At 41.4% G+C, this 26,577-nt stretch overlaps 1 protein-coding gene across 2 annotated transcripts in view; it reads right to left on the bottom strand.

Moving 5' to 3' along the window:
* Positions 1–2,097: 2,097 nt before the first annotated feature.
* abl2 (c-abl oncogene 2, non-receptor tyrosine kinase) overlaps positions 2,098–26,577 on the bottom strand; it is a 28,136-nt gene continuing 3,656 nt past the window's right edge. The window contains exons 2-11 of one of the 2 annotated variants that reach the window (XM_042415974.1): positions 15,543–15,704; positions 12,629–12,924; positions 12,134–12,406; positions 11,767–11,851; positions 11,221–11,398; positions 10,874–11,058; positions 10,623–10,775; positions 10,171–10,260; positions 9,628–9,810; positions 2,098–7,309 (exon numbers count right to left, since the gene is read on the bottom strand). In XM_042415974.1, the coding sequence (XP_042271908.1) occupies positions 5,487–7,309; positions 9,628–9,810; positions 10,171–10,260; positions 10,623–10,775; positions 10,874–11,058; positions 11,221–11,398; positions 11,767–11,851; positions 12,134–12,406; positions 12,629–12,924; positions 15,543–15,704 (3,428 nt within the window). In that variant the 3' untranslated portion in view covers positions 2,098–5,486. Of the gene's footprint in view, positions 7,310–9,627; positions 9,811–10,170; positions 10,261–10,622; positions 10,776–10,873; positions 11,059–11,220; positions 11,399–11,766; positions 11,852–12,133; positions 12,407–12,628; positions 12,925–15,542; positions 15,708–26,577 lie in introns of both variants that reach the window. The other variant, XM_042415973.1, reaches the window with a different exon arrangement.

Below are 26,577 nucleotides of genomic sequence, written 5' to 3' on the forward strand. Positions count from 1 at the left end.
CCATATATTATTTAAATAGGGTGGATTTAACCTTTTTCTTGTTTTTTTTACTATGATATTGATAAAATCCCAGTAAAAATGTCCGCTTTTCATCGCCAGGCTTTCTTGTAATGGTCTCTCATACAATTTTTCACCTCATAACTATTTGATATGGAATAACGAGGACATTTTATATAAACACAAATCTCTATTTATGGAATATTGGTAGATCAGAGTTTGTCAGAATATAACTGTAACTATGTGCCCGTATCAAACTTTCCTGATTATCGTAGGTAAAAATATCACGATAAACGGTATTATCACAATAATCACATTTCCTGAAATCCTTCTATTAGTGCTAAAATATATTTATATTACTTTAAATATACAGTGGTCTTTATGTTGCAGCTTTGTTGGACACTGCATGAGAAATAACATCAAAAACATTTTAACTCTGTAAAGAAAAGCAGATTAAGTTTAAGATAGCTGACTGGAGATGACTTTAAATGCATCTCAGTGTCTCTTAGATTCTACACACACATTCATATTTTGGAAATGTATTAATTTTTCTAGATGAAATTGATTGTTTGTTTCCTGGAGTGCAAGAACTTTAATTGTAGTAAATGTTATAGTGTAATCTGCTGCTCTTACAGGCCACTTGTGGTTAAACAAAATCAAACTGCTTATGAAGGAATTAGAGCTGCTGTGTTCACAGTGTCCTCTGAAAACAATATAATCACAATAATGACAGTACTAGTGGTTCCCAGTATTGACACCATCAGATGTTTTACCACTGTATATAATAGAAACAGTATACCGGCACATCTCTACCTGTAACACCTGCGGATTATGAAAAGGTCTTAGGTGCTGTACCCTCTGGAGTCTGTATGCTATTGAAATCTCAGCCAAGCGTTTATGTCCAACAATTGCCGTGTTATCTCCAACATACAATCTCAAAGGCAAAATGTGTTTCCGAATTATTCTGGAACACATGAATTACATGAAGTACATGATAAATCTTGTTATTATGACTAACTAGTGACTACAGCAAAGTCAATATCACCCTCTGAAATGTGGAGCAGAAGTATAACAGCATAAAATGTAAATACACAAGTGGACTACAAGTACCTCAAAATTGTACTTCATCAGAGTACTTGAGAAAATGTACATAGTTTCTACCACTACATGTACAGCAAACTTCCCTTCCCACCATACTAATCCTTTATTCTTAAAACATACTGTCTGTCCCAAATCTACAGTACAGTGTGTCTCCTTAAATAGGATCTGAAGCTGAAACAATTGATTCATCAATTAGTTGATTGGCAGTAAACAGATTTGCTTCAATTGATTAATTATTTAAGTAATTTCTTACAGCAAAATGCTAGAAATTCACAGGTTCCAGATTGTAAAATGTGAATATTTTCTGCTTTTTAGTCTTCTAAAGTGAGTATGTTTGTGTTTTGGACTGTTAGTCAGACAAAACAAGCTCTTTGAATGTGTCAACTTTTATGAACCAAACCACTAATTGATTGATCTAGATAATAATCAGGAAAACAAAGGAAAACAATGATTAATTGCGTACCTAGCTTTACCTAGCTTTAAAATTCAACTTTTCTCTTTTTCAGAACTTCACCACACATATAGTGTCTGCTTGTTCCTTTGCTCCAATGAGGCTGTGTGTTGGGTGAAATATTAAAATGCAAATTGATGTTTGCATGGCTGCCAAATTACATTCAATAAAAAAAAACATCTGGATGTCTTGTATATCATGAATATATTATTACAGTAAGTTTTCTGGGTGCCAACATATGGTGCTTATAAAGATTTTAAACTTTACCTTTTATTTCAATGTTTATTTATGCATCTATCATATTCCATCCCATAATTAATCTATTTTCTGCTTTACAGTTTGTTATTTTGCTTTGATTTAGACAGCTCTCATTAATTTAAAGACATGAAGCAATATGTCACCTAAAAATGAAATGAAATGCAACCAACAGAGCAGCACTCTATTTGGCCAGACAACTCAATTTCAATCTTAAATAATTATCTAAAATTGATTTTAAAAAACAACAACAACACAGCTTTAAGGCAGGTAGACAACCAAAAACGAAACAGTATTCATCAATATCTTTATTATTTACAATAGGCTTAACACTGATAAGCAGAACTTCACAGTAATATATAATGTGAGCTTTAAATTAAAAAAAAAACAACAAAAAAACAAAAACACAAAATATATATTTTGTACAATAAAAAAGTTAATGTTAACATCTCTGCCATTTTTCATCCCTGTTTAGATTCACATATTCCATTATGGTGTGTCTGTGTGTGTTGGTTTTCATTGCACTCGTACAACTGAAGAAGTGGCCTTTGGTATAATGATGTGTAACACACGTTCTCCAGAGCTGTTCTCCAAAACAGGGAGACAGGAGGGAAAAAAAACAACAACAAAAAAACAGATATACAGGATAAATGCAGCCAACATAAATAAAGACAATGCAGAAGACTGAAGATGACAATGAGCAGAAATGTTGTGGCATTGGTTCAGATATCAGATGTGAGGAAAAAACAACATTGGTACCAAATGAATTCATTGACACTGTAATCAATGATTGAATGACTACATGTTTTATTTCTTAAAAAGCAGTCCAAACTGCAAACGTGTTTAATTCTGGGAGGTTACATTTGTTATTCCACTCTTTGATAAGGCTTGAAATATTTTTAAGAAACCTGCTCCACAGAGATGCACTAAAAGTCAACGAGAACCAAACGGGCAAAGAGGCCAAACTGCTTCTAGGCAACAATAAAGAATACAGTGAAAACTTTAAGATGTGATGATTATGAGACAACAGAGCAGCTCGGGTTTAGTGCAGCAGACTCTTACGTGTCATTTAAAGGTGTGGCTGCACCATCAGTGTCAATAGCCACAAATAAACAACCTTTATTACTGAGTATCCAAATCCATAATTATAATAGACAAAGTGCACCTTTCAGTTTTCAAGTTTGCATCTGACCGTTAACCTCCAAATGTCAGATATACATGCTGTAGTGATGACGTTATCACAATCTCATGGCAAAGGAAAGATAGCACACTGCCATACTTGTGAATTCTTGCAGTGAGAGTGAACTGTACATAAATTATTTGTTCACAAAAAGGCACCAAGAATCATGAAACAACAACAACAAAAAAAGATTACATTTTTTTTTGCCCGTGTTACTTGAAAGTCACAGTGAATAGAAATGAATCAGTTTGTCTCATAGCATCCTATTTGGCAAGAAATGGGACATTTTCACATGAAATGATGATATGATGATGATATGAAATGCACCACAACACAAATTGATACAAACTTTTACTTGGCAATCTATTATTTTGAAAGTGTTATGAACCTGCAGTGTTTACAGATGGAAGTGTTTGATTTTGTAGTATTCAGATGCAACATGTGTCAATGAACCAATGTGTCTGAGGCCTTATCCAGTGTACATTAAGATGTGAGCCAAGGCAAACAAAGATAATACAGATTTCTGTGAGTTGTGAGTGCACATATGTAATTCTGGCACTGTACACAGTTTAGTTTGTGCTCAAAAAACAGAGCAGCAGTTTCCGGAAATAATTCTATAGTGTGACCAAAATTAAAACTATGGGCCAATAAATTGAAAAAAAAAAAAAAAAAAAAATCATAATAAATTAAAAAATGGCATCTTAAGAGATTCAATTCATGCAGATGAACATTCGACCGGGTTCAGAACTGAAGAGTAATACATTCATAAAGCAGATATTCAGATCTGGGTGGATGGGCCTCAGTCTTGCATCTCTTCAGTCAAAAACATTGCTCTTTATGTTGTGACTACACATAAATCTTTTGTTTTCTGGATATGAAATAAAACAAATATTTACATAACATGTCTCTCAAAATAGGTCTGTGCTTTTAATAAAAAAAACAAAAACAAGAATAATTTAAAATTCAAGTTCATACAGACATTCTAAAAAGTATTTTTCTTTGAATCAAATAATGTACAAATCGCTCATGTGCTGAAGACATACTGCAGTTTTTGTTTGTTGAGAGATCAGTACTGTGTGATTAGTGTAAGTAGGTCTCTGCATTTCGCAGTGTTCATACATTGAAGAATTTTGAGGCACTGAGGCCACGACAAGGCTACAGGGAATCCAGCACTGTCCATACTCGGAAGGACACTTATAGGAATACTGTCCCAATTCACCTGCTCATGCGCTACCCTGTGCTCTCCCCTCCTCACTCCGCTCTTATACGCTCCTAGGAAGAATTGTAGTGTGCAAGGATAACTGGACATAAATATTGAAATGCTTTAGGGGACTGGGGATTTTTTTCCCCCCATTTATGTGGCACTGTGTTAACGTGTGAACACCAGTCACGTCACTGAAGCGGAGACAAATGCTGTGCATATGATAAGTCACCCCACATTCATTCAGTTTTTAGTACTGTGAGGAAATAAAATGGATTAGAGTAGGAAAAAAGATTTTTTTTTTTAGATTTAGATTTGATAAGCCTGTATTTGGTTTCATTTGAGCTTATTTACACGCTTGTCAAATGAAAAGTTTCAATGCTATTAGTGATCCCTTCAATCTTTCTCAATGGTCTCACCTTGTAGGGTGATGTGGGAATGTCACTGTCAAAACAATTGATTATTCTACAAAGACTATTCTTAAAAAAAAAAAAAAAAAAAAAAAAAGGTTTGATCCGATACCAAGAAAAAGCCGTTTTGGGGAGCTTTAGAGGTTGCAAACATGTCCCTCTACTAAAAAATATTGGCTGTCAGCTGTAATCTATTAAATTAAAACAGTAAAAAAGATCTGCACATGTGTCAAATTGAGACCCCAAAACCTTGAATTATATCAAATCCTGATGTTGATGCTGTTTCCAGTCCTACAATGGCTTTTTAAACAAATGGCTTATGGTCACTCAGTTCCCCAGATACTGAGCTAAATACTCTACTGTGTAGTAACACAGTATACCCGACTGATGATTCACATTTTTGTGAAACACTGCTCGAGCTTGTTAGGGAAAACAGTTGTCTAGTATTCTCAGTAAGGCTGGGCACAACCACCATCATTCTCGCTCAGTATATGACAGACTGACAGATAAGCAGAGTGAGCTTAGACTTTACCTACCCTCTGGGCTGGCTACACACAGCTGATACGCTTGACATTCATTAAACAAAGAGGCCTTTATCGCGGCCAGGTGGAGACTTGGGGCGAAAACATTTCATGTTGGGACTTAAACCACATTTAGTTTGGTATGAACGTTTCTCAATATGTACAGGTCAGAGCAAAAATTAGTGTCCACACTGGCATCTTATGAAACGGTTGTTTGTAAACAATAAAAAGATTACATTTTGTAGTGATTTCTCTGAGGTACTTTAGTCTCATTTCGTCCCCCAAAAAGCTGTCAATAGAACCAGAAATAAAGAGAATATAAGCTGTCTGTTGTGTATTTTGGGGGTGACGGGTGGTGTTGTCACAGTGGCTACCTCTGTACTACGTCACTAATCTCTTTAATACAGCTGTGCAGGTTGTCCAGTACAGTGTTGGGCCCCACATTGCTCAGCCCTCCACCTCCTGAGGACGAGGCCCTCAGTTCCTGCAGGCTGAGCTCCAGCTTCACCACTGCCTCTCGGAAGGCAAATTTGTTCCTCATCTGAGGGATGCAGTCCACATAACCTGAGCAGTAGTCTAGCAGCTGGTGGCCGGCGTCCAGCACTTGGCTGCTGGATGGGCTTTCGGAGCTGGCGTGGAGGGCGCTGCTCAGGCACTCAGCGCACTCCAGCAGAGCCTCACGGCTAACCCGCTCCAGGGGCACCCTCTCCGCCTGCTGCCTGGTTCGCCGCAGTGCCACTTTGGAACCAGCAGATGGTGCTGAGTGTGAGGAGGGGGCAGCGGTGGTGGCTCCGTTGGCCATTTTGTTGGGAGTTGTGTTGTTGGCAGAGCAAGATGAGGAAAAGGAGGAGGAAGACGCAGGAGGCACTTGTGGTGGCGGCACTGACGGTCTACCCGTCGTTACTCCTCCTGACAATCGTCCTGACCTGTGACCTTTTAATGTGTCCCCGTTCACTTCCACTGGTGCTCCTCCTACCTGCTCCTCTCCATCACCGCTGTAGGAGTGTTGCAGGCTGCGCAGAGTGGGAGGGGGAGGAGGAGCACACTTGGGTTTTACAAGTCGCGGCCTGTCTCGGTCTGCTTGGTGCTCAGACAGCAGTTTGAAGCGGTTCCCCTGAGAGTCTAGCCCGACTAGGTGCACGTCAGCTGGGCTGTGCTTCAGAGTGGGGGAGATCAAGACTGGAACTTTGTGGTTGTGAGTTGGTGCACCTGCTGCAGCACTAGAACTAGAAGTCTTAGAGGGGGATGACCAGCTCTGCTGCCTGTCCAGTGCTCCCCCACTCTCCTCTCTACCCTCCCTGACCCGGGACAGACTGTCCGATTCCCCCACCTCCCCCCCAACCCCTGGTGCCCTCACCCCTACAGCAGCACTCCGGGGTAGTAGCTTGGCTTTGGGCCTTTCCCTGATCTGTGCGGTCCCCTCGTCCATCCTCCTAAGCAGAGTTTCAGAGGGCCGTGTGGCCCCATTCTCTGGCTGGGAGGTTGTGGAGGCAGTTCTCTCCAGAGGGGGTTTAGCACTGCGGTTCCTGGGTAAAGTCAGAGCCATACGCTCCAGGTCTGGCAGCCCAGCTGACATCGAGGAGGTAGAATTGGACCTAGGGAAGGGTTTAGGCCCCCCAACCATACTTCCAACCTCCTCTGAGCAGGTAGTCTTTCCTGTCCGTAGCCCCAGGGTCTTTTTAATGAGTCTAGGGGTAAAAAAGCCAGCGAGTCCTCCCCAACTGCTGCCACTTGTCACCTGTGAACCAAGGCCCCCACCAGAGGGTTTCTGTCCAAAAGTGGCCCCACAGCAGCGTGACTGACCCTGGGTGGGTTCCCCATGTGAATGGGACGGAGAGGCAGAAAAGCCCCCCAAACTGTCTGACTGGGGCAGCGGAGGAGGAGCGCTGAAATCAGCGGTGGGCTCATATTTCTTGTGAGGTTGTGTCTCCATCTCCCGGAAGGAACTGCTCCTTTTGGGTGGCGTTGGGAGATTCTGTTGGTGCTGAGAGGATGGCGAGGAGGAAGAAGAGGAAGATTTCTTCTTTATGAAGGAGCTAAAGAAGCCAGTCTTGCGGTCTCGTGTAAATGTGCCCACATCGTGTGCATCCTCTAAAAGGCTGCTGGGAGATTTATCTCGTGGCTGCTGCTTTCTGGGCAGAGCTGGGGAGCTGCCTGATCGGCCCTCCCCTCCTAGCAAAGTAGAAGCCCAGCCTGGAAAGAAAAAAGAGGAATGGATTAAAACCACACACAAAAAAAACCGGGGTGAACTCAGCAGGAACACGTGCATCTTTGTTCAAAGGTTGCAGAATATCTTGCAGACACAGCTAATGAAGGATATTGGTCTGATTTTTTTAGTCTCTCAATACGCTCGCCTATACATTAATGTCATTCATTCTTTCAGACAGCTGTGTATTGTTGCAATAAGATGGACTATTCCCTCTCTCTCTCAAAGCTGTTCTTTCCTCCTCGGGGACTCATGAGTGAGGAAAAAGCACTTCAGGAGAGGGGATGGAAAGTTTTGAGGCCATGCCAGTTGCACAAATGCACACACTAATTCAACAATTTACAAATTGCTCTTGTAAAAGATGGGGTGATGAATATACTTCAGGCACTTGACACACGCGCCAAAAAAACAAAACAAAAAAAACCTGCCCAACCACTGCTACTTGAAATGAGGTTGCATAACTTTGCTCAAACAGAAGAATACACTTTTACAAGCCTGCTAGCTGTTAAATCATTACAGAGCGGTGCACAATGTTCACTAACCAGGCAATGTACTGGTGATAAGAGAGGAGAAAACTGCAAAACCTAGTCCTTTATAACCAGATAATAACCAGATCATTGTCAGTTATGTTAAGTGAATAAGGACAAATAGCAGATTGGATAACAGCACACTCCTAATACTGCTTCATCTTCATCATGTGCAATTAAATATAAATGTATACAAACAAGAAATATTTCTACAACACATTAGATGTGAATATAGAATTAAAAGATACAGGCTGTGGTGTTTTTGTGATTTTGAGACCTTGTGATTTTTCATTTTTGTCGTATGTACACTTGAAACAACCAGTGAAGAAACGGATTGATATTTTAGAAGACTCTTGTCTTGTGTTTTATGACTTTGTGAAACTTATTGCGTGTTCACAGTCCCACTTTTATTGGATTTAAGAAGTGATGAAGGCTTATGTTCATTGTATTAGTGAATACTTATGTTCATGGACCAAAACTTCAGAAGTCTTCTTTAAGTCAGTGACAGAAGAAATGACATAAAAAGGACAGATGAAGACAACCACAAAGGTCAGAATGTCTTTCTACATCAGATAAACAGACAAATAAACAAAATTTTATTTTCAACATAAAACCAATAAATAAGCAATAACTTAAAACAAAAGACAAACAACAGACAATATTATTGAAATTTAATAATATTAGTGTTAGCAAATTGTAGTACAAGACCTGTTACCAAGCACTGGTTGTGATATGGGAATAATAGTAATGCAACAAAGTAGGACAAGAAAAATATGACCAATATGACCTAATGTTGATTCACATCACATATAACAGATACTTTTCATATATATAAGTGTCAAAGATAATAAACAATGGTTTAGCTGAACATCTGGATTGCTCAAAATACTTGGGAGAGTCTGAAGTTGACTTGGAGTGACTAAATGGATCACAATAGATAAGATGAAACCACATTTATAATGCCTGAGGAAGCTGAACTCATGTTTTTCTTCTTCCTTATATGCAGTGTATTAAATTACTCTATCTTGGTATAGGGTGGATATGTCATTAGAACTAAATTAGACAGGATGAATTACATTTTCGGAAGAGCTGAGAGGTTGGCGGGAATGGCAGATGTTGACTCAGTTTATTATGATTATGATCTGTGGGATTATGGAGGAAGAAAAACATCCTCTGCATAGGAGAAATGACTGACTGTTGGATTGAATATTGTGGCAGTCGCTCACACTTGGTATTTTTCTCTCCATTATCCCTTAGTACTGCATGGGGTTGGTAAAGACGGCTTGTGGTTCCATAATACATCTTTATGTTTTTATATTTTATACTTCAAGTATAGTTTGGGTAAGCATTACTTTTTCACATTTTAATTGGTGCTGTGTGACATGGAGTGTGAATGAATGAATAAATAAATAAAATCTTGAATCTTGGGAGTCAGATGCTTTTACAGTATGGTTTTCATGAAGGAAATAACTGTTCAGCTCATCTGCAACAGCACTGATGAGCTGAAACACTTTAGTAATTGTAGGCCAATGTGTGGAGACTCCTTCAGGCTGTGCTTGCAGAACCGCCTTGAGACAGCGCTGGTTGACTGGACGGATGCCAGACAGATGCTGGCACTGGAGATCACTTGGTAAGAAAAATGACCGCCCTTCTCTTCAGACGGCGGGCTTGGCGACGCTGCAGTGTACTCTCTGAACCAACGTTGTCTGGCATACCTGCAGAATTATAATGTGGTGCGTCTGACTGGTTGGTAGTAAGGTAGGCATGCCTGGCTGTACCTGAGTGACTGTGAGAGCTGTGGTCAGGTCGCCCGTCGAGTCCACCCTCGATGTTTTCCTTGTTTTCTGTGTGCTTGTGGAGTGTGCGGGATTTGGAAGGCAACAGGGGCATGTCGTGACTGAAGGAGTGCAGTGGTCCACAGTGACCAGAGGAGGCTGTCTTACAGAGCTCCTCTGCTACCTCTGCAATGTACAAAGAACAAAATACTCAATTAGAAGGTGGCCGTGGTCACTATCCAAACTTAACACAACATATGTATATTTGCTGACCATGTTTCAACGCTTCTGAAACTCTTGTATTATTTGTGCAGGTTTAAACTGATCTTTCTTCCTTTTCCAGTTTTACAGTTTCATCTGATATAAAACTTTCCAAAGAAACTGAGTTGAACAGGCAGCTCACTCAACTTAAAATATGTAAATAAAAGCCAGAGAGCTGATATGATTGTTTTCTTGTTCAGCTTAATCATCACAGCTAATCTAGAAGCTTCGTGAAAGCAGGTTTTGAGCTACACAAAAGATTGACTCCACGACATGATCCTGTACCTTCAGAGATGCTGGAGTCATGGAACATTGTTTCGAAGGCTTGGTGGATTTCTGCAAACGAAGGCCGATCTAATGGGCTCCACTGCCAGCCTGGTAGAGAGAGACAGAAAAAAAATGACATGTTACTACTAGAAAGTACTTTGAAACTACATTATTCAAAATGATTTGGAAGTATTCTTGTTGCAAATCTAACATTTCTTTCACAGATCTGGTGGTTTTAGTATTGGATTATAGTTTGTCAGTCAGTCTTTCTTTTGACGTTATTTTGACGGACGCATTTCTAAGATGGATAGTGAACTTTCACACAGTATGGGAGAGGAATGCAGCAAAGTGTGACATGAAAAAGATCTGATTTGGAAGACTGCATGGGTAGTGCATGCATCCATGTCTTTCCAACACAGTGCAACCACTTGGTGAATAAATAAGAGGTAGGCAAGATAGCTACTACTCACATGCCCTCATGAGTTCATAGACCTTTGGTGGGCATCCCTCAGGCTGTTCCATGCGGTAGCCCTTTTCCAGGAGGTCGTAGACCTGAGACAGATCAATACCTGGGTATGGAGACATGCCATAGGTGGCAATTTCCCACAGCAGCACCCCAAACGCTGTAAGGACGAATGTTTTAGAGAATTTATATTGAGGAAAATTAGATACAAAAGAGCAAATCAATACTGGATGAAATATGTGCACATGTATTACTCACCCCAGACATCAGACTTGATGGAGAAAGTGTTGTATGCGAGGCTCTCTGGTGCGGTCCACTTGATGGGGAACTTGGCCCCAGCGTGGGCAGTGTAGGTGTCACCAGTCATCAACCTGCTCAGACCAAAGTCTGCAACCTTTACGACATGATTCTCTCCGACCAGGCAGTTCCTCGCTGCGAGATCCCTGAGAGAGGGAGGAATAAAGCAAAGAGGAGGGAGAGAAATAGGAATTCAGGGTGTAAAGGTGTGGGGAAAAGGTGAAAAATTAGACTACTTTCACATATGTGGGCAAATATAAGAGGCATGCATATACACACACACAGACACATCAAAACTACCTCCTTACCTGTGTATGAAGTTCTTCTTCTCTAAATATTCCATAGCAGAGGAGATCTGCGTGGCCATGTAGAGCAGTACCACAGCATTCACCTCCTCCTTGTCACAGTCTCTCAAGTAGTCCAGTAGGTTGCCGTGTGGCATGTACTCTGTCACGATGTAGAACGGAGGCTCCAATGTACACACACCTGTGGGAGAGGTAGTGGTTAGAATACAGATGCCAACAAGAACAAAGACTGAGAGCCAAAGTCAGCTCTAGTGTAATTTCAGGAGCTAGACATATTTTTTGGGGGGGAAATTTGTTTGTGTTTGTTAGATATTTGTATTAGAGAGATGGCAGAAAATGATGTGAGACAGAGATGGGGAATAACATTCACCAAAGGTCCCCGGCCAGACGAGAACTGTGGACATTGCAGTTAATGCCTAGCGTCTTAACCCCCAGGCCACCAGGGCAGCCCAGGAGCCAGAATGTTTTAAAATAAATACATATATGTGTAAAATCGGGTTTTAAAGAGGCACAGTAAGTTATACTTCATAGATGTTCATAAATACTGACCTAGTAGCTGAACGAGGTTTGGATGTTTGACCTCCTTCATAACTGCTGCTTCTTTCAGGAATTCTTCAACTTCCATGGTGTCCTCCTATCATAACAAAAATGGAGAGAGAAGAAAGAGGCTTTTATCAGAGGGGTGAACAGACAAAGCAGTTGGAAAAAAGCAACATCTAAAAGCATCTAAGGTGATAATATCATGTAATACCAAAGTCCACCTGCAGGTGGCGATCTATAACCATTGTTCAACCCATGTTCCATCATTTACAGATACAAAAAGGGCTGAGAGAATGACATCAAAACAGGAGATTTTTTACAAATCAGCTTTCTAGTTCACAGAAATCGACTGATGGCTACAAGAGGGTCATCTAACCTTTAGTGTTTTGACAGCCACCGTGAGGTTGTACTTTTTCCACACTCCCACGTACACCTCCCCGTACTGGCCTCCTCCCAGCTTGTGCTTCATGGTGATGTCAGTGCGCTCCATCTCCCACTTGTCATGGATGGGTGACACACCGTACACCGTGGGCTTGTTACATTTGGGTGCTGGGTAGTGCAGTGTGGTGACCAGGCCATCGGCTACAGTGGAGTGGTGGTGGACCAGCTCGGCCAGGGTGGCAAAACGACTCTCAGACGTCACATACACCTAAGAGGGAGGGGGAGGAGAAGCAGGGAGGTGGAACAAACTTTGTAATTCAGGATTTTAATTTTACTTTACTGAACATATCCAAAATACTGAATATTTATATTTTTCTTATTTGATTATTACTTGTAATTGTGATTTTTTTTAAAAGAAAAAATGTAGTTTATATGTAGCTCTACACCAACACCAGACTTCCAGCCACGTTACACGCTTACATAACTCTACCTTTCCATCAGAAGCTGTGTTGATCCGGTAGTGGTAGACTCTCCCCTCGTAGCGGAGAGAAATGGACAGCTGTCCAGGGCTGCTCTCGCTTTCCCGTACCAGGAAACTGCCATTGATGAGGGATGAGAGCAGGTACTCGGCGGCGCTGCGGGACACAGGCCCATGGTACCAGCTATGTTTCTCCAGACTGTTGACTGGCGTGATGTAATTGGAGGGCACCCACCCCTGGCCGTTCTTAGAGCGCACTTCGCTCCACTCACCATTCTGGTTGTAGCCCAGCACACGCAGCTTCTCACCTAGACGAGGAGAGGAATTAGTAAGACGACATGTTATGGTGGTAGCATGGCCCGGTGGACAGAAAGATTGAGTCATATGGTCACAGCTTTAATTCCAGCCATGCATACTGCTAAAGTGCCCTTTGGTTATAGTCTAGACAGCTAATCAGGACTTGAATAAATCTTGAAAGAGAAAAGCCAAAATTTTAAATATGATAATAAAAATTCTTTATGAGTTAATACAGAAAGTGCTTACGTTTTATGATGAAATATCCGGTGCTGATTACAGAATGTTATTTTTTCCAACTTTCTTTTTAAACTTCTTGGATACGACATAGAACAAAACTTTCTCATCAGGTCACAGCGTTGCCCATGACGCCTTAATAACAGCTCACATTCAAGAGAGAGGAGTCATGGATATACTGTGCCTCTCGTTGAAACTACATCAAAAGTTATGGAACAATGATAGGGTTGGGTGAACAGCATATCTGTCATAGAGAGCTAGGCAAAACAGGCGTGTAGTGACTTGGTCTGTTGTCTGTGTGTGTCTATCTCTGACGTCAGTGGAGGAGCGGACATGAGGGAGTGGAGCGGTTGATGTGCTGGAGACCAGAGGAGGGAGTGAACCATCAGGACAACAAACAACACAGCATGAAGCAGTGATCAGACTGCTGGTCGGAAGGAGGATTGGAGGAAAAAAGGAGAGGAAAGAGGGCAGAAGCTGGCGAGGAGTGATGGTCTGAAAGAGAGACTAGACTCTCACTCACTCTGAACTGTCACTCTGCCTACCTATGCACCTCTACTACAAATCCTCCACACTGCCTTTTCTATATTTCTCCATTCACTAAGGCCACATCCACATTTTCATTTTGAAAGTCTCTGTTTTAGGGGTTTGAAAACACCAGAGTAGTGTGGACGCTGGGAGTAAGCGTAGCAAAAGTTATGCGTTTTAAAACCAAAACGTATAGGTGTGGATGTAGCATAAGACTCAAAGTTTTACAACCAAAGTATCTCTTAACTCCTTAAATTCATACAGCAGCTCTTTCTTGCAGTTAGCCTTCAGGCTATCATGACTCAGTCTCATAATACCTCAAACTGCGCCTGCAAGAACACAAGAAAATTAACAGCTACAAAGATTGTCAAATATACTGTTAACACTGAGCGCTGTGAAGTGTAAACATTTAACAAATAGAGTTTAGGCCAGTCAGTAAGACAACCATGGCCCATTGACATGTAACCGCAAACCAGAGCTGCACGTCTAGCTCTTAAAGCTAAACTCTTTAGCTAGAAATCCGCAGAGCTACATTAAACAGAGACGGTTATCCACATACAGCCCACCAATCCACCAGTCTCCTCTGTGTCTGTGGGAGTGGAAACACTGACTGCCTCCCTACCTCACACTGCAGCAAGGCTCTGGTCTGGCCTGGTTTGGCCTGGCACTGAGAAGAGACAACGATTAGCCCCAGACGCAGACCCGCTAAGACCCTTTCTGTAATCAGCCCCTGCTAGCTGCTCTCATCCACCTGTTATTATTACAGTTGAACGAATTCCATATTAACACTGCATTAGAGGCACGCTGGGGTGTTTCCATGTGACAGAGCAATGAACAGGACAGAAAGGAAAAGTGCAGTGGAGCCGGTTGGTGCACATGTGCTTCCATGTGGGCAAGAATCTCAGATTCACTCCATGAGTCAGGGTCTAAACATCATTTCCATCTCAGGCAGCTGCCTTGGAAGTCTTAAAAACGATGGATAATTAACACGCTCTGCCACGTTTAATGTTTTAGATCGGTTGGGGACACAAGCCCGACTGTCTCTGGATAATATTGTGAAGATATTTTAAGCTCATTACTCAGGGGAGTGCTAATTGAGCGGTTAACTGCTGCTGGTTGAGAGAGGAGGTTTGGACAGGAGGGAGTGTGTGTAATAGAGAGGGCAGTAAGAAATACAGGAATTTTAGTCATGTCGTCTGCACAGGTTGGAGGGATTCCCTTGTTACAAGCTTAAATATTATTTTTCAACCTCTGGAGTAGTGGATGATAAAGTATAAAAACCATGTGGCTGACAGGTGGTGTATAAAAAAAAAAGTGTAGAGTAAAAGAGGGATTTGAGGTGTGTGGGTGAGGGCTGGTGATCCGATACCTGCCGATGTCACGACAGGGTGAAATTATAGTGGCTGTTGGATAAGCTCTATTGATACATTCCTCTGGCATAACTACACAACTACTCATAAAACATTCTTTCCAGGAGTCTCTGACCTGCCAATCACTAGCATGGCCTTGAGGATTTTTACAGATGACTCTCTATATACATAAGGAAATCACTCTCTGCTCTGTTGCGACACATGTCAACAGTCAGTCAACAGGAAGGAGTGGCTGACAATGATCAAGGACATGGAAAGATCTCTACTGAATAACATCACCTAGCCAACCAACAACCTTCGGTGGTGATGCATGCAGAGACTATACTGGGGGGCAAGTCTTTCAAGTTTTGATTTAGCACATGAAACTAAGGCGTGTAATAGGTACACAACATACACATAAATAATAGGTTTGTTTGTGGCCAATTTAAAAAAAAAATCTACTGTTTTTTAAAAAAAAAATCTGAGTAAAAAAAGCACATTTCCATGCCACTGTTTACCTTTAGTTATGCTGAGCGTGTTGTCTCCGCTGGCGACAAAGTCATAAAGTGCAACGAAGAGGTTGGGGTCGCTCTCGGCCGCCCCCAGTAGGTTCTCCTTGGAGCTCCAGCGCACCGCCTCTGTCAGCGCAGCAGAGTCCAAGCCGAATGGCCGGTGGAGAGCTTCTAGTGAGAGAGGAGGAGGCAAGGGTCAGAGAGAGAGAGAGAGAGAAGATCAACAATGAGACTAATAAACAAGCAACATCATTAGCACAGGTCAATGGTGAACATAAGGAATTATAGCCACTATTGCAGACAGGAAAACACAATCTACAGCAAAGCATTGCATAACAACCCTTTGCACAAAGTGATCACTACCAGCTGTCCTGTTCCAATACTGTTTTAAGACAAATAGTACTTGGATTGCAGGCCAGCTTAGTGCATGACCGATAGTCCTTTAAACAAATGGTACAAATCTCATTCTCTATAATCCCAAGAGTCCAGTCCACAGATCGTCTACCTGTTTGTCCAGGCCCAATCGCCTGTCTGACCCCAGTTTGGAGATGACGGCCGCTCAGAGCCGCCCACTCTTCCTCAAAACTGCTGCTTGCCTGCAGGCACCTCAAAAGCATTTCTTTAACCAATCCACTCACTAAAGAGTACTGTTATCACTGGCTACACACACAGAGACCTGCCTTGTCTAGCCCGAGCCAGGTAATATCTGAGGTGGGAGTGTTTTTGCAAGAGTGTATATATGAAGAGCAAGAGGGAGGAGCTACGAACCTGAGATAGGAAAGATTCTCTCTTTACACAGGATGCTGTGATTACCATAGCTACATAACACACAGACACACACACACACACACAACTGAATGATGAACTAGTACATGCGTAGCATGGAGGCCCGTACTGTACTACACTCAACAGCTGCTGCCAAAGTCACTGCATGTCTGGACAGCTGCTGAGTGAGTGGGAGAGGAGGATGGCGAAATGGAAGGACGGAGAATGGAGAACAAGTTTTGCAATACAAGCTACTTTAAAACAGAAAAGCTAGTACATAGCATGTTTTTTTCTGGCTCAAAATGAAGTGAAAGTGTTTACTCAAATGTGACTTACTGATCCTTATTTTAGATAGATAAAGAGATAGATAAAAACTTTTAACATGTAGCATGTCTGAAGCAGATGCACAAAGACCCAACTCTATAAGTGACAAAAAAATGACTTCAACTTGCCTTAAATGTACGAGTGTACAATTTGATGCAATCCTATGCAAAAACTATGCAATAAACACTACCTTTATGAAGTAGAGTGTCAGAGAGGTGTGTATTCAGCTCTGGTCATTATGCAGGCTGTAGTTTATGGTATAATTGTATTGGACTTTGTTATACTGAAAGATGTTTATGAGTAAAATATTAGACTATTAAATTCTATTTAAATTCTATTAAATATTGACATGAGGGAAGCAAATAATAACCAGAGATCGATGGTAAGTACATGAATACATTTGATGTGTGTGTATTATTTTTACAAGTGGCGCATGTATACATTAGCACAGATTAGTCATTGTTTTGTATAATAGTGTGGTCATGAATCCTGTAAACTGATTTTAGTTACTGTATACTATAAAATAGTTATTGCTGATAACATGGTTTCAATCAAGTCTTAAGATTTACAAAATCAAACACAACATTAAAGCATTTATAAAAACAGCTAAATGTTTTCTTCTCACTTCAAGCAAATATCAATACATCAAAGCAAAGGACAACTCTTAACGGAGGTTAGTTGATCTATAACACAGTCTCTTCCTCCTACAGCAAAAGAGTGTATTCTATTTACTGTAACACATAACAAATTACTCCTACTTCTTGTCAGTAATATTAATTATGCTTTTAAAAGATGCACTATGTAAGATTTGACCAGAACTTTCATTTAAAACATTCAACAATTAACTAAAATGATCAACAGAATATGAAGCAATAACAGTTTTGATGTTATGTCAAAGACATCTATGTATTGTGTTGCTGAGATATTTACTGAAGTTAGCATGCTAACCAGCTAGCCCCGGCACTGCCCTGAGCAACCAGCAGCAATGGCAGAGATTTTGAGCCAGGCTGAAAGCTGTTGTAAGTTTTGCTGTAGGATTGTTACTATGTCACTTTATTAAGTTTAATATTTTTCCAGGCGAGAAAGTAACCATTTAGATTTCCAGTATGTGGTCAGTTTATCCAAATAAGACCTGTATGGACATTTGTGCTGAGGTTGTTGGAGATGCTGGCTAGGTGAGACAGCTGATCATCAGCTAAACTCAACTGCATGACCTATGAACTTATCTGTGCAGCTCTTTGGTAATTTACTGCCTGCCCTAATGTCTCTGGCGTTTTGATATCTATTTACTCTGTAGCACAGATTCACAGCTGAATCTGTGAATCTGTGATTCAGCTGTGAATCTGGGGTGGTGGGCCTGTGCTATCCTGCCCCTTGTTTGTTTGGAGCAGGTGGCTAAATCTTGCATATTGCACCTTTAATGATAAGCACTTATTAACTAGCTTATCATCTTGCTAAATTGTCTTTTCACCATGAACCACCCTGGTTTGATCCTGTACATGTAATTACAGTTGACAGTAAATCATTTAATGCAGTTCTCTTGAAGAGGTTTTAGTAACACCTGCATGGTCTGATTTTGGTAAAGGTAGCCAAGAAAACTCTGCACAGGAGAGGTTCTGTATAAATACTGCAACCCTTGTGGTTTAGTAGCAGTATGATGGATGATGATTAATACCTTAATTCTGATGAGGTAACAACAACATATTGAGTAAGACTACTGCTGTTCTCTCTCTCTCTTTTTTAAATGATAAAATGTTGAATTGAAAAGTAGTGTAAATAATTGTCAGAGATGATAAAAGACTTATTTCCACTCTACTGTAATGCAGCCTTCAGGAACAGAAAAAGATTACATTTAAGCTATATGATAAGATATCTAGTCTTATATCACAATATTGTTTCATCTCCCAGGTCTAGTAATATAAAACTTGTATGAAACGTTTGAAAGATTGTGATCAGAACATACATTTGGTCACAGAAAAAAAAACCTTTCATCAACAGTACATAATGATTAAGTCTATGAGAGTGATGCCAGATTTTCACTCTAATCTTCTGAAACAGCAACAAAAACCATATTAATGAATTGATTTTCCTTAAACCATTCTAGCGTGGTTCACGGAAATGAATGAAAATTATGTCATTGCTCAAAACTTGCAAAGTTACAACCAGCTGATGGGAAATTCATTCAGAATCAAGCATTTTCCACTGTTAGTCTACACCATGTGGCAGCCAGGCACATGCCATGCATACACACACACACACACACACACACACACACACACACACACACACGAGAAAGCGATTCATGTTAAAATGAACACTGTGATACACACGATGAAATTACATCCAAAACTAAACATCTTTGTCTTTCCACCATGCCTCCACATCTACACACAGGACTTGCCCACCTTTGTTCTGGACCAGCATGCACTGCAGTGCGGCACTGGCCGTGACCTGGCTTAGCCACAGTTCCCAATACATCTTCTGCCAAAGTCTGGTCCGCTACCAGTCCCAGAATCCAAAGAAACACTGTGGTTTTCTCAATCCTCTGTGCTGACTCCGAGCAGTTGTTAAAAGCTTGACTGTGTCTACTCAGACGACGGAGACTGAAAAGCACAAGTGTACATTCTCCTGGCAGTGAAAACTAAGGAGCACAAGCTAGTTCTCTAAACCATCTCCTTCACTGTGGGAGTACGATCGCTGTATACGAGGCAATCAGAGAGAGAAAGAAAGAGAGACGGAGACCCCCCAGACAAAGTATTTACCCACGCTATCCTTGAATTTAACCGCCTTAACTTCTGAAGCTACAGTAGTGACTAGCAGCCTCCTGCTGAGAGCTCCCTACTAGCTTTGATGTGGTTCAAGGGAGTTAAGATTTCCAAGGTCCATCTGGAGAACACAGACATCCATGACTGATATTCTGTGCAGATTAACGCACTGTAAGGGATGGCAAAACGTGGCACAGAGAGGGAGTGAGAAAGGCGTGTGGTGAAGTGGGGGCATGTATATAATAAAGTGGTGGTGGTGGTGGTGGGAAAGGGGGGGGGGTGTAGGGCAGAGTATATGGTATGAAGGAAAGTTGAGCTCAATCTAATGTGTGTGCATGTGTGTGTGTATATGTGTGGTGTGGGAGTGTGTGAGGCCTGGACCAGTACTGTGGCAAACAGCAGATGGCTGGTCTTGTTCCCCTAGGGGGGTGGGAGAGGTCCTATTGACCCACACGTTTCCTTTGTGTGTGTGTGTGTGTGTGTGTGTGTGTGTGTGTGTGTATGCGTAAATGCAACTGCATGACTGCAACTGCTGTAGCCAGGCTTAGCCAACTGTCAGAGCTGCTCCTCCTACATAGCTACATATCACATCACTCTCCTCGGGAATGTTTTTAATGAAATAGCGATATTATGCCAAACACATATGTCAAAGGTCTCAATTTGGGGAATCTTAATCTCGGACAAACAGCATGACACAAAAAGAAACCCAATCACTGATTAGTCAAGTACTCCAATGCTCCAAACAAATAACCTAATTACATCAAATTGTTTTCATAGCATGACTCAGTTTCATTAAGTTGATCATATTTGTCAAATCGCTTTTAAATCCCTTTTAAACCAGACAAACAGCAAGATGCTGTTGCGCTTGGCCGAGCTCAAACCTCATGCGCTGAAACGTTTGATTGAGAGAGCAGTTGGCCTGCGTGGGGTATGTCGTGTGCCCGTACGGGTGCCTCAGTGTGTGTGTGTGCTGTGAAGTGTAGCACATGTGCGTTCTGAAGAAACTACCGCTTTGTGTTGAGCGGACCAGAGAGGGTATTTGCAAGTCTGAGGGGCACGCCAAGCTTGCACTCTGTAAGACAGCTGGGACAGAGGTGACCCTGGTCGCGCAGCACACATAACGTGTGTACACACACACACACACACACACACACAGGCATAACATGTAGACACACATGCACAAACATCAATGGTGACACTATCTCCTTGGATGTCCCAGGACCCTGCTTCCCTTGCAGCTGTCTGCAGAATTGAATGTTTGTACCTCAGCATGTTTAAAAAGCTTTCACTTCACCAACCAAACAACTTGTGCCAAAGTATTAAACAAGACAATAACATCACTCACACACCCCAATCAAACACAATACAGATTGTATCTGGAACTCATGGCCAGCGAGGTAAGGGTGTATTTATAGCAGCTGGAGAACAAAACATAGCAGCATGACATCCAGGAATAACTCAGTAGAGCACATAGTGATGGTGGTGCAGAGATAGACGGCTGGCTGCCTGCAGGAAGCCTGAACAAAAACCCGAGACAATGCCACGGATGAGACCCAGACCCACATACACGAGATATTACATAATCCTATAGGACAGGCCAGATTAGATCCTGCAGCAGGTAGAGATGAATGAGGCTCACAGATATTTGCAAACACGAGAGCTGGAGTACAGTGGTCTATGTCATATGCTTCACTGATGAATCATGTTTCAACAGCTTTTGTCAAACAGTTTCATTCATAAAAAAACAGACATACCGACTGTGATATCATCAGCAGAGAGGTGAGAAGGCATTTTGAGTCATGGATAGCTACAGCGAGAAAATTCAAATTTGGGCAAAGGAGAGGGGTAAAGTCAGGTTTATTAATATAGTGCCAAATCACTGTTATATGACTTTACAATCTGTAAAGTAAACAAAGCCCTAACTTCAGCTTGATTTGGACAAATAAAAACTCCACAGAAAACTTTATAAAGGAAAAAGAACCTCAGGAAGAACAACAAACATCCAATAAGAGATGCATGTACTGTGAGGATGGTAGTAGAGTTACAATGTAGAGGTACTGAAATATAGTATTCAAACAGGAAAAACAAGATACCAAAGGTACAAAGTTATAGGAATACAAAATAACAAATTTCAACCAAGATCTGCCGGGTAACAAAGCCAGCAACAGAATTACAATATAGAACACAGGACTTGGTGGTTTCCCAAAAGGTTGAAAAGAAGCCCTTTAAACGAGCAAACACACTCACTTACTGCTGTTTAAGATGTACTACAATATACCTCTGAACTATGTTCAAAATCACCACCAGTTCATGTGTATTGCATGATTTTTTTGGTTGCAGGGTCACATTTTATAATATTTAACATTTCATAAACTAAATGGTTAGCTGTTTTGTCTAAAAAAAAGTTTAGTCAATATTATTGGTTGTTTTATGGAAATGTATGCAAGTTACTTCGCATGTTTCTAAGACATCAATAATATCATGATTTGTGAGCAATCCATTTACAGTTTTAGAAGCAGTCTGGAGAATCCATGGCTAGAGTGGAGAGAGAGGAGTCAGTTGTTGTTCATGAGGACTAGACAAAGGACAATAGCCTCATTAATGCCACATCACAAGTGTGTGTGTGGACTGGCTCAGGAAGACATTCCCTTGTTTCTGAGGAAATTATTGTGTTGAAACACGGCGCCTCCGCTTGCTGATATGAGTCTGAAACACCCCATCAGTTCATCTGAACTATTCTATGTACTTTATAATCATGTACATTAGTGGTGTAATGGAACGTAGTTGATCAATGATCCGTACGGATCGCCACCCATGGTTCGGCAGGCATGTGAACCACAGGCTAATTGCAAAATTTAATGTCTCATTGGAGACAAAGTAAACAAACTGCTGTAGCTATAAGTAATGGACAGACTGCGTGTCGCTAACAGGGATTCTGAAGAGCAACGACCAAACCAGCATTTGACATCTGCAGGTATGTTTACATGCTGTTTAATGTGCTGCAGCTAAGCAGCAATTAGCTATCTAGCTGCTAACTGACATTAGCGGTGCACTTTTCCCTGGTGAATCATTCAACAAGCTAAGCTGAAGGATGAGACGTGTTCATTATTGTAAGTTATCATCATGTTTTGATGATGTGGACACAGGTTATTGTTTCATTTACTACCATGTTTAAAGGAGGAAGGTATCATGCCTCATATTACCCTTTAATTTAACAATTGAGCATTGAATGTCTTCTATATTTTAAGATTAGACATCTTGAACATTGTTTTCATTTAAGACCATGGGCAAAAGTTCCTTGCTTAATGTGTTTTACAGAATAAATGTCCTTTTTTTTTCTGATCCGAAAAATGATCCAATCCATGACTCACAACCGTGATATGATCCGAACCATGGGTTTTGTGATCTGTTGCACCCCTAATGTACGTGTATGTACTTGTCTTGTGTACCATAGTTCACTCACGTACAGACTAGCAGACTCACATGTCTCCTTTAGCCAGACCCCTGCCTGTAACACATCCTGGTGTTGCAAACATTTCTGAGTAAGTAATTACACAACCACACATGGGCTGTTGCTAGGAATGGCTGTGAATGTTCTCCACTGGGCTCTATCTATACGGCCAACATGTCTGATGCCTACACCAATTAGGGAGTGGACAAACACCAGTCTGAGCCTAAGGGCCAGAGGATCATCGAGGAATGGGGAAGAATGGAGGTCTAACCCATAGATCACTCTGCCCTGCCCTGCCTCTCTGAGGGCCTGTTATGGGTTAATAATGAGCTCTAAGTGCTACCCTCTAGGTGTGCTGGCAACAAAGCTAAGTGCTCCTTTATGTGACAGCAGAGCGGATGATGACTTGAAACAAACTCCTCATTCTCACTGCCTTGGTCTACTTCATATGTATGACTTGAAAAGCTAAAGGCCAATAATGTATTTTAACTAGAAAAATTATATTTTTATAGATACAAGACAGAATTAATTTAAAGTCATTCGGCCTCTCTGCTTTGTCAGCTGTTGGATTGTTTTTGGTGCAGAATATAAAATATTATTCAGTCCTTGTGATGTTAAAAAAAAAAAAGAAAGAAAAGAAAAAAGCAAAAACATGCCTTTGGATTGTTAACAAGTATTTCTACTTGAGTGTTGCTCAATCCCCAAGCCAAAAGGAAAGCCTATGTTTCTGTCCAACAGTAGCAATACATTCACACAAAAGTACGCTCAATGGAAAGCTGACATAACTGAAGTAGATGCCAGAGCACTGTCCTCACTGCGGATCTGCCCGATCTTGTCAAATACACCACCCAATGCGGATGATGTAAAATGTCTAACTGAGGTGTGTGTTTATGTTAACAAATCTGCACAGGTAAAGAGGTGTGTTCGCCACAGCGGCTCTCTCCAAAGCCAAAAAAAGGACACTCTCTTTGTTGCCGCCTCCGTGATTTTCCTCGTTCTTTCCAGTGAGGGTTTACAGAAGAACCCTTTGGCTAATCTCGATGTCTGAACAGCTAATCTGTGTGTGGTGTGGTTAAACTGTAGGGTGTAGGTTTAAGTTTGTTTACAGTGACTCAGTTGAAGCCATCGACTGGAGCCTGAACGGAAAATTTTACTTCCCCCCCGTGCTAGTAGTGGTCAGATAGATGGGGTGCCAAACTAGCCAATCGGAGCGACCAAATTCATTGTAAATGCCATCCCATCTCTCATTTTTATGGTTTCTCTGTTAATCATACACATACTCATACATAAAATTCACATTGGGTGTGTATTTACCTAAGGTAGTGATAATATAAAACACAACAGCAACAGCAGTTAGTAATTGATTAAAATGAATTAACTGAAGCTGAAAAGTAACCTGCGATCCAGCACAGAGCAAATCACTAGAAGTCATGTAAAATCAACTTCTGTCTGTCTCTTCTCAGGATAATCACATGCATCAGACGAGATATTTGAGGACAGACGTGCCAGAGGGCATCCAGATTAAGGTTTTCTGACTGACTGGTCAGCTGGTGGGTGATTACAGTGAAGGAGAGGGACGTGCTGGATAATCCTCAGGAAGAGCTGCAGTACATTACAACTTCACTGACACGGATGGGAAAGAAAGGAATGGAGTGTGTGCGAATGTGGATATGCATGTGCATGCATGGTGTGAGTGCCTACAGTAAGTGTGTGTCGAAGTGTGCATTTCCAGCCAAGTCTCCAGCCTGCAACCCAGAAGATAAGCAGCAGTGATAATGCCAGCAACAGAGGACTGATCCTGGAAGCGAATCAATGCTTAACAGGCTTGGAACCGGGACTTCCCCCTTCCTACCACATATCTAATTTTTTCCCTGCTGCACCATCACATCTGAAGAGTGAAACTGCTATATAACCACTACAAGAATTTGGCTAGACCTCACCCCAAAGTTTAAAACATTTGGTGTTCTTAAGCTGACAGATGCATGGGATGGTTTCACCATCTGCACAGCCAACCACTCACTGTTCTGATTAATCCTCACTCTTTAATGATATAAGCTACAACAGAATCGAGGCCAAGGAATAAAAACTAGGGCTGTGGTTTTGGGAACTAAATAAGGTTGGGTGATGGCAGATGCAAAGGCTTAAGGCTGCAACTGGGAGTCGGGGTACAGGAGGACACAGTCACAAGGACATAAACTTTGTTTTAAAGAAAAAAAAAAAAAAAAGCTAAATCAACTCTTGGACTGTTGACTTTTAGATATCTCCAGCAAATAATTTGTTGAGTTCCTTAAAAAATAATTTACATGCAACTTAAATGACATATTCTGTCATGACGCATTAGGAAATATTGGGCATTTTACTGATATTTAACGGCATACTCCTCTAAAATAGATTTGGAACTGAAGTCCATTGCAACAGCCAGAGTTGAACAGAGAGGAGAGTTCTAGACAGGCAGAGCAGGTCAAATGCAGAGGCTGAGAGCAGAGGCTAAGAGGCTGGGGGATAGAGAGACTTGGCAGTCAGTGGTAGTACAAGCTTGGGATGAGGTTAAAGGCACAGAAAGGCATAAATAATTTAACACACAACCATTACAGATTGTACAACGGTACATGCCCTCTTCAGACAAAAAGACCCTTGTGTTAAAACACAACATCCGCAACAGAAACACTTTATGCTCCTACAAACATGCCCATCACCTCACAACTTTTTGCCACCACTGAGACTGTCAGTCCATCAGTTTTGCCCTCATTTCTAGACAGTTTCACCAAGAGGAGGTGTGGCCATGGCACCTCCTAGTGGTTCATGGCAGTCACTAGGACTGACTAACTAGTTTTTTTATCAACATATCATCTTTATTCGAGGATATTATCTTTTAAAGCCTATTAAAATCTCACCCATAGCCAACGAAGTGTCTGAAACCTGATTTTTTTTCCCCCCCTGATAGAGTTGTGGCTGCTGTGTTACTTATCCTGGTGGTTGGGGTTTTAGCACATCAAGTCCAAAGAAAAGTGGATTTGTCTCTAATCTAATTTCACCCGTGATGCAAATCAGCTTAGGTCCTCGGATCCTGGATCCAGGCATCTCTTTTTTTCTCCTGGGCGGAATTAACAGCGCTGCATTTTAGGCACAGCTGGCTCAACATTCACTATCAGTACCACTGCCAAAAAATATTCCAATCCACTCATCTGCCCCAATTCCTATGATCTATTTAGAGTAAAAATAGACTTGCCTATCGCTTTGTTGATTATATTAAAAGAACCACTTATTTATACTGTCAATATGCCAATCAGGCCAACACGTCCATATTTTTTTACAAGCCTGAAAAGGGTTTAATTTAAGAAAAGCAAAATATAAGACATGTGGTAAAGTGACAAATCCTGAAACATAATAAACTGTAGCGCAACCGTGCAGCGCATGGAAATCCCATTAATGAGGCTGATTTCTCAGCAGATTCACCGCTCTCTGTCAATTCAATAGCAAAGGACTCTCCTCACTGCAGTGTATGTATCAGATGAACCCACTGCAGAGATGGAGGTCTCTGAACACCTGACAGGGCTAAAGTGGGTGGAACTATCAATATGTTGCAGCCACTGATTCACCAATACTTCTAGAGGTGGATGTCTGGCCAGGCTCCCTTTGAATCAGCACAGGGGCGGTCTCTGCGGCCCGTCTGTCCTTGTTTTTAGCTCAGAGTTTTCTAGCTGACCTGTCTGTCTGGTGGGGTGAACACTGTCTT

The sequence above is a fragment of the Thunnus maccoyii genome, chromosome 7 (genome assembly GCF_910596095.1).
Source record: "Thunnus maccoyii chromosome 7, fThuMac1.1, whole genome shotgun sequence".
Taxonomy (NCBI): Eukaryota; Metazoa; Chordata; class Actinopteri; order Scombriformes; family Scombridae; genus Thunnus; species Thunnus maccoyii.